Here is a 9,335-nt window from a genome sequence, read left to right as displayed (position 1 = left end):
AAAATAGATTGGGCTACAAAGCCGCATGCTCACAAAAATTTTAAGTAAATTCAAAATTTACAAGCAGAATTCTCTGATTTTCGAAATTTTCGAAAACGTATTGGTTCTTAAATTTTCGAAAATAAAAACAGCTGTATATGGAAATAAGGAAGTTATTTGAAAAATTAATAGCGGTTTTGTAAAACTTTTCAGTTTTTTTTTTATGTTTTTCATAGTTATCGTTTAAGATTTATTTCATGCATATTAAAATATGATATAAAATTATTAATTTTTATGTACATTCGGCAAAATAAAAATTGACTAAATTGTATTTATATAAATAAAAATATAGCTACATACTATTTAAAATAAACTGTTTATTTTAGATTGAATCCATAATTTCAAAATATTAATATACGTTTTTTAAATAAATAAATTCGCTTAAGCTTAAGTAATTGATTCTTAAATGACTATATCGTTTTCATTTTTATTTTATATACACATTTTAAATTTAAAATTATAATTCTCTGGTACACACTTACGTATACTTTAACTAAAAACAACAACTCATGCAAAAACTAAGCAGTATATATCTTTATAGAGAAATTAGAAAGAAAGCGACTTGCCTCAATAAATGTAGATATGTATGTATTGTAACGAATTTACTGCAAATCCTCTTATTTGCAACGTTCTGCTTAGTTCGAATTACTAAACTGTTGAATAAATAACTCCAATATTAATAATGCAAAATGGCCTTAATTAAAGTACTTCACAATAACACTTATACTTTGCAACTAGCTGGCTTAATAACCAAACTGACTGATAGCTTAAATGAAACTGATCTCTCTCCTCCACTGTTGTCGCCCTTTTGTACTGTCCGACCTCCTCGTTGCATATTTCTAGGCTTTTCTAATTCCAGAACTTACTAGTTAGTTAGAAATTTCTCAGCTACAACTACAGATGTATAATTTGTATAGCTTCTCTCATACCCCATGCGCTTGTATGGTGAGCGAAACTTCCTCAACCACAGTTGCATACCTTTAGGAGCATTTCAGATAAGATATCTGCATGTGCTTGTGCGTTGCTTCTCCGCCGCGTGCACGCGTATGTGTAGACATAATGATTGAATTATTGATGTGAATACACGTCACTACTTAGCATCGGCCTAGAGATGGCACAACCCCTTAGTGCCGCCAACATTCGTAACAGTATGTATGTGAGTACATATGTATGTTAGCATAAGGCCAGGCCAAATATTGGCCATTTCGCGGGTATATAAAAGCGTTGTCCTATCTTTAAACTTCCATACTAGCTGATAAAAATTGAATATTCAGGTGGTTTCTATTAAATGGGGTTACAAATAAAATTACTGCAAGGCCTGGAAGGGTCCACCCTCCCTCCAAGCCTCAAAATGTGGACCGCGAATTATCTGTCTGGTCGGCAAGTATCGGTGTAATTCAGGAGCATAACTATTTAAACTTAGAAGAATTAAACAACGGGTACCGCAGGGTGGTGTCCCATCTCCACTTTTGTTTAACTTCTACATATCGAAGATACCTTCACCACAAGAAGGAGTTACTATCGTTTCCTACGCCGATGAATGCACAATAACGGCCACAGGCCAAGGCACGCACATCAATGAGCTTTGTAAGCACCAGCGGGTTAGGAACCTGATAATATACCCGCAGTAGTTATGCCTGTCGTAAAAGGCGACTAAAATACCAAATTCATTCAAGGGGTTGTGTAGCGCAACCCTCTCAAGGGATTGCCAGCGCAATATATAGATTTTCCAACCCAATTGTTAACCTCACCTACCCGTGGCGAATCCTGTTTCGTTAACAACCAAAGGTCTGGCGACCCCGAAATCCTGATGGACCTAGGGGGTGGGAGGGCGGTATCACCTAGGAGGTTGCATGTGGTCATACCAAATCGTTCCCGAGATGGTCGGGCTAGTAACTTTATGGTGCTTGTTAGCAGTACGTATCAGATCTGCATCCGGCAAAGGACCATCAACATCGATAACACTCCCCCAAGGCCTTCAGGCCATCCCTACCTCCCCACCACCAAGTTCCATGAGGAGCTTGGGGTCGCCAGAGCCTCGTCTGTTAGTGAAACAGGATTCGCCACGGATTGGTGAGGTTGATAATTGGGTTTGGAGAAGCTATACATTGCGCTGGCAACCTGAAAGGGTTGCGCTACACAGCCACTTATATCTGGTATTTTAGTCGCCTCTTACGGCAGGCATACCTACCGCGGGTATATTCCTACCACCTAACCCGCTGGGTGAAATATAAGTATTGCTAGCTTTAATGTGTACATGTACATAAGAGTGGCTGCTTCATGTTTTTGTTGTTGCGTGATTATTTAACAGCTTAAAATAAATAAATGTAAGGCGCGATAACCTCCGAAGAGATCTAAGGCCGAGCTTCTCTTCCAATTTGCGTCGTGCTCCTCTTGATTTTCCCTACAAATTGGCCGGACGGGACCTACATGTTTTATGCCGACTCCGAACGGCATCTGCAAGGCAGATGAGTTTTCACTGAGAGCTTTTCATGGCAGAAATACACCCGGAGCGCTTGCCAAACACTGCCGAGGGGCGACCCCGCTTAGAAAAAATTTCCTCTAATTGAAAAACCTTATTTTTAAATTTTGATGTTGCTTTGCCCGGGGTGCGAACCCAGGGCATACGGTGTGGTAGGCGGAGCACGCTACCATCACACCACGGTGGCCGCCATAACAGCTTAGTGATGCTTATATTCGTCGCAATATTTTTTAAATTATAAGGCAAAACTAAATAAAGTAATAAATCATAAAAATGTAAATAACTAAATTAAAATGACACCAGCATACGATTTTAAACCGTACCTACATACATACATACATTAGTTTATCTTAAAAACATTTCTCTCTCTCTTTCTCAATTTGTCAAAGTATTCAATAACAAACGCTTAAGTTCATGGTTAGCTGTGCGTAGCGGCTAAGAAAAAAGTACGAAACTAATTTAAGCTAAAATAAATAAATTAAAAAAATTTTAGTTGTGCCCGCATTTGTCAAAGAAAGAAATATGAGTAGATATGTATAAATAAACGCATGCAAAGTTTTTGGGTTGCGTTGGCGTTAGTTGGCAGACGCCTTCGCTTTTTTGCTTTAAAGAAAACCCTTAATGGTTTGCTTTGTTATATTTTCATAATATTTGCTGCGACGCCAAGCGGCATTTGGCTTTTGGTTATTGGTATTATTATTATTAATGTTGTTGTTGCTATTGCTGTTAGTATTATTATTGGGAATTTGCGTTTGCTGCTGCTGCTGCGGATGCTCAATATTCAAACACGTGCTCACCTCCGGTGTCACCGATGTGACCGGCACTGTTTCTGTCAATACTTCCATTGATGTTGAATCGACTATGCATGATGAAGCCAATTCGGTTTCTAACTCAACTGGTATACTTTGGAAATGATATTGCTCCACATCACCATCACCTGGTGTGGGTGTAATGCTCTGACTATGTAACTCTTCAATATCTGCAATGCTGCTGCCATCAACATTATCAACGCCACTGACATTGTCTTCATTAGCAGTGGCTGGCAATGCGTAGGCGCCATCAGGACTTTGATCTTCTGTGTCGTGGTTTCGCTGAACTTCTTGTTGTTGCTGTGGTGATGAAGCCCCCGTTTCTTGTTGTTGCGCAGATACAAAACTTTGGTCCGAACCATCAAAGGACATATTAATGTCAACGGGTATATCAAAAGTTGAAGCAAAGGTGGATTCATCCGCCTCACTCAAATCAAATGAGTTTTTACCAGAACTGATGAAAGAAGAAGTTCGGCCTGAGGCGGTCTGGTACGATGATGAGTGTGATTGGGGTGTGAAAGTGCATTCGGATGCGGTAACAAAGGAATCGTCTTCTGTAGAACGTGATTGCCAGTCCTGAAACAAAAAAGGTTTGAATAATTAGAAGTTTAAAAAAAAATTAATAAAATAAATGTATTTAAGAACAAGTAAGGAAGGTTAAGTTCGGGTGTAACCGAACATTACATACTCAGTTGAGAGCTATGGTGACAACATAAGGGAAAATAATCATGTAGGAAAATGAACCGAGGGTAACCCTGAAATGTGTTTGTATGACATGTGTATCAAATGAAAGGTATTAATGAGTATTTTATGAGGGAGTGGGCCATATTTCTATAGGTGGACGCCATTTAGGGATATCGCCATAAAGGTGGACCAGGGCTGACTAGAATTTGTTTGTACGATATGGGTATCAAATGAAAGATGTTAATGAGAATTTTAAAAGGGAGTGATCCTTAGTTCCATAGGTGGACGCCGTTGCGAGATATCGCCATAAAGGTGGACCAGGGGTGACCCTAGAATTTGTTTGTACGATATGGGTATCAAATGAAAGGGTTTAATGAGTATTTTAAAAGGGAGTGGACCTTAGTTCTATAGGTGGACACCTTTTCGAGATATCGCCATAAAGAATGTGTTTGTACAATATGGGTATCAAATTAAATGTATTAATGAGGGTTTTAAAAGGGAGTGGTGGTAGTTGTATATGTGAAGGCGTTTTCCAGATATCAACCAAAATGTGGACCAGGGTGATCCAGAACATCATCTGTTAGATACCGCTAATTTATTTATATATGTAACACCACGAACAGTATTCCTGTCAATATTTCAAGGGTTTTTTATTTCGCCCTGCAGAACTTTTTCATTTTCTTCTACTTAATATGGTAGGTGTCACACCCATTTTACAAAGTTTTTTTCTAAAGTTATATTTTGCGTCAATAAACCAATCCAATTACCATGCTTCATCCTTTTTTCGTAGTTGGTATAGAATTATGGCATTTTTTTCTTTTTTCGTAATTTACGTAATTTTCGATATCCAAAAAGTGGGCGTGGTCATAGTCCCATTTCGGCCATTTTTTATACCAATACAAAGTGAGTTCAGATAAGTACGTGAACTGAGTTTAGTAAAGATATATCAATTTTTGCTCAATTTATCGAGTTAACGGCTGAGCGGAAGGACAGACGGCCGACTGCGTATAAAAACAGGGCGTGGCTTCAACCGATTTCGCCCTTTTTCACAGAAATAAGTTATCGTCCTAGAATCTAAGCCCCTACCAAATTTCACAAGGATTGGTAAATTTTTGTTCGACTTATGGCATTAAAAGTTTCCTAGACAAATTAAATGAAAAAGGGGGGAGCCACGCCCATTTTGAAAATTTCTTTTATTTTTGTATTTTGTTGCACCATATCATTACTGGAGTTGAATGTTGACATAATTTACTTATATACTGTAAAGATATTACCTTTTTTTTTTTAATTTGACTTTAAAAAAAAATTTTTTTTAAATGGGCGGGGTCGTTCCCCGTTTTGCTAATTTTTATTATGCATAAATATAGTAACAGGAGTAACGTTCCTGCCTAATTTTATCATGATATCTTCAACGACTGCCAAATTACAGCTTGCAAAACTTCTAAATTACCTTCTTTTAAAAGTGGGCGGTGCCACGCCCATTGTTCAAAATTTTACTAGTTCTTTTATTCTGCGTCATAAGTTCAACTCATCTACCGAGTTTCATCGCTTTATCCGTCTTTGGTAATGAATTATCGCACTTTTTCGGTTTTTCGAAATTTTCGATATCGAAAAAGTGGGCGTGGTTATAGCCGATATCGTTTATTTTAAATAGCGATCTGAGATGAGTGCTCAGGAACCTACATACCAAATTTGATCAAGATACCTCAAAATTTACTCAAGTTATCGTGTTAACGGACAGACAGACGGACGGACGGACGGACATGGCTCAATCAAGTTTTTTTTCGATCCTGATGATTTTGATATATGGAAGTGTATATCTATCTCGATTCCTTTATACCTGTACAACCAACCGTTATCCAATCAAAGTTAATATTCTCTGTGAGCTCTGTTCAACTGCGTATAAAAACAAGAAGTGTTACGTTAAATTGGCCTCTCAATAAAGGCCTCACATAGGCCGATAGTGTGACCATAATATGTTTGACGATCAAACAGCAGAACTGAATTAAGTATCAAGACCAAATAAGTTCGTCCTCGAAATACTAGAAATTTTCTAGCATCCATCTTAATTGATGCTTCAAAATCTGATAAATTTACCACTAGTAGCCGAAGCATTGTCCTCAGTGAAGTCAAAATATGAATATACATGATTTAATAGGCCCGTTCGTGAACCCAATTTTTTCATGCTTAATTATATTCAACTCTTGTCCCAATTTTTGACTCACTCGGCGGGATTTAGATGTCTATCGCATTTTCATTCCGATCCATCTCTTTCTGACTGGGAATTCACTATAGGTGAACGATCAGCCAGACGAATTCTCTTTTGTTTGCACTCCCAAATCTAGTAATCCTGTTGCCTTCGCCACTGCCAGTCCATCCACCTGAATGAGACTACAGATCGACAGATCGACACCTTTCAGTTATTTGTAGACATTATTATAAACGTGTATCGTGTGTTCTGATATTCCCGCACTTTTGCGACAACCCTCCGCCTTTATTGTGGCTACCAGATCACGTTTCAACGTCAAGCATGGAACCATGTGAAAATCCCAGTAGATCTACTCTCAGGAGAAATGGCCTATCTGTATGGCATTGGAATCAGCCGACCATCTGAAGATGCTAAGGAAAGCGCAGGGCCATGAACAATAGTTAGGTGGCAAGAAAGGTAGGAAGAATCGAGAAAAAGGCATTGGACCTTCATGCTAGTTCGGAATATAGCGGAATAGTACGAGCGAAAACACGGCGAATTAAATTCTACCTCAAACAGATACTGAGCAGGCATGGCGGCTTCAAGGAATATCTACATAAGCGTGGGATATAAGAGGATCCTTTGTGTCCACACTATCCCCCCGAATAGGGAGCGAAAGACTCTCTGTATATTCTCTGTATACAGAGTTTTTGGAGAGGAGCTTCCATTAGGAATTTACTTCCCCGAAAGTGCGGACAAATAGATTTTTGGACTGCTGTGAGCAAGATGGCCTTTATAGTTATGACGAAATTGATGCATGCTGAAAGGGAGAGCAGAGAAATGCGCATATGAAGTAAAGGCGACTAAATCGCCTTTCCCCCCGTGACGTTATGCCTAACGGCGGTCCCACTGGGGCCACACCCAGGCTTGTCGTTGTAGATGTCTCTTAGGGTATTTTCATGCTCTTTTCCTTCATACGTTTGAGTTCTTAAGTTTTTGGCTGGCCGGGGCTTCTACATCAGATGCCTGTTGGGATGCCCAGGTTTCTGGGTATGCAGTGCAAACTATTTGTTCAGCATTTAATTTCTCTCCTTTGTGAGAAGTATTCTTACCAGACTGTGTAGATGATGTTCTGGAGACATAAAAAGACATCCTGTGGCTGTTCTTAGTGCGGTGTCTTGACAGGCTTGTAGTTTCCTTAACTGTGTTTCGTTTGGCTTACGATTTAGGTATTCTCGCTTCAAGCGCTTTCCTTTTCCTCGGCTAGTGATGTCAATCTCTCTCTCTCACCTATCTCATCTCATCTCTCTCTCAAGTTAATCATTTTGGTCATACGACAACCACCGACAAGACGGTCTCGGCAATCTAATATTGTATCTAAGAATTTTAAAAATAACCATTATAACTAACTTCTGCCGACGTCCTATAAAACGTAACGGCGTAGATTCAGATCCCTAGCCCACTCAGCTACGTAGTCTTGCGATTTTTAGTTTGGTTATACCCTTACACTACCGATAAGATGCCTGCTATAGTGGGGGAAAACAATGTGTAATGTGTTTATGATAGTGGAAAACTTGTTTTAGCGTAAGTGTTCCTTTTATGTCAGTGTCTTCGAACAACGATCAGTGCTATGACAGTCCCAGCGGACGTAGCCTTTTGCTATAGATATCCTAATAGACCATATCTGTGCTATGGGAGTCCCAGCGGACGTAGCTGTTTGCTACGCATATCCTAATAGACCATAATAATGTCCAACTGAGTGACCCCTTCTCTGAAGTAGCAAGTTTCATAGATGGGTGAGTCGCGTACCTAGATGTCAATTAAAGCCGGTAGGGTTGTTTTCTTAGACTACAGAACCTATTAAATTTGTCACGTAGACTACGATTAGCAGTGTACGCGGATTTTCCTGACAAATTAGAAAATTGATTCCTAAAGAGATTAAATATCTTTAAGTATGTCCTCATACAGAATAGAAGAAAGAAGCTGCGGTTTATTGCTCTATACGATGAGGGTATTTTTTCAGGCTTCTCCGATTTTGTATGAATAAGACCTTAGGCTAAGTACACCTGTTTAGAACGTAGCCTCGCAGCATCGTCACTTTTGAGGTTGCATAAAACTAAGACTATATGGTTTATTCCCTGCTGCAATTTACCAGAATAGGTCTAATCGATACTAGAAAGGACTCTGAAAGTAGAAAAAGAAAGGCGTGAACTCAAGCGCGAAGTTGTAAGGTGTCGAAGACCATGTGTAGGTCTTACAACCTTAGACTAAGAAACTTAATTCAATAATTAAAAATAGAGGACTGTAGACTCGTGACGCGTATTCTGAATGGACACTGCCTTCTGGCATCACATGCCTTTGAATTAGGCGTGGGATCACGTGTATGCTCGTGCCCTGCGCTTGCCAGGCTAAGACTCCAGCTGAAAGGAGTGATACAGCTGTTAGCTCTAGAAGCATTGCCATAGGTTCTATAAAGCTTCTAGTATTTGCCAAGGGGACTATGTTTTTTTTCATTCTATATATGTGTCCTGGTTTTTGATAAGGTTTTTTCAGTTTGGCCGTTAAACAAACTTCCGGTAGCACTACGGACTCATTCAGTCTATGTGAGGCCCTCAAGGAACGGCCACTTCAACCTAACCCAACCTAGATAAAGAAAGACACTATTGAATGGCTTACCATTAGATAAAAATGTTGACAGACTGGACTATAGTGGAAAGTGAGTTTTAATTGAAAGTTTTAATGTGCCTTCAGCTGCTTAGTGTACTTGCCGCATTTTTTTAACACGCTTTTATTAGCTTGGCCTGTATGTAACGGAATCTTTGAGCTTAATTTTCACCGGTTTCTAGAAGTCTGATTAATTTGAAACTTTGCATACGTATCAAGGCTCGATAACAATGCATTAATATGATGGTGTGTTGACATAAGGTCAACGGCCATAAGGTCAATTGGCTTAATTACCACTTTGAATGGCCATAAGTTTGATTGAAACTTTGCACACATATCATGACAATGCATTAATGTGATGGTGTGGTGACATAAGGTCAACGGCCATAAGGTCGATTGGCCTTATTACCACTTTGAATGACCATACGTTTGATTGAAACTTTGCACTCATATCAAGACTCGATGACAA

General features: G+C 39.2%; 1 protein-coding gene across 6 annotated transcripts in view; it reads right to left on the bottom strand.

Annotated features, from left to right (window-relative positions):
* Positions 1-223: 223 nt before the first annotated feature.
* The window catches only part of LOC137252647 (SEC14 domain and spectrin repeat-containing protein 1-B), a 92,370-nt gene continuing 83,258 nt past the window's right edge, over positions 224-9,335 (bottom strand). For all 6 annotated transcript variants that reach the window (XM_067788674.1, XM_067788680.1, XM_067788677.1 and 3 more), the window contains one exon: positions 224-3,906. In XM_067788674.1, the coding sequence (XP_067644775.1) occupies positions 3,127-3,906 (780 nt within the window). In that variant the 3' untranslated portion in view covers positions 224-3,126. The remainder of the gene's footprint in view (positions 3,907-9,335) is intronic.

The sequence above is a fragment of the Eurosta solidaginis genome, chromosome 5 (assembly GCF_040869045.1).
Source record: "Eurosta solidaginis isolate ZX-2024a chromosome 5, ASM4086904v1, whole genome shotgun sequence".
Taxonomy (NCBI): Eukaryota; Metazoa; Arthropoda; class Insecta; order Diptera; family Tephritidae; genus Eurosta; species Eurosta solidaginis.
Note: the sequence above shows the minus strand (reverse complement) of the source record. Positions and strands in the feature narration are given on the sequence as shown.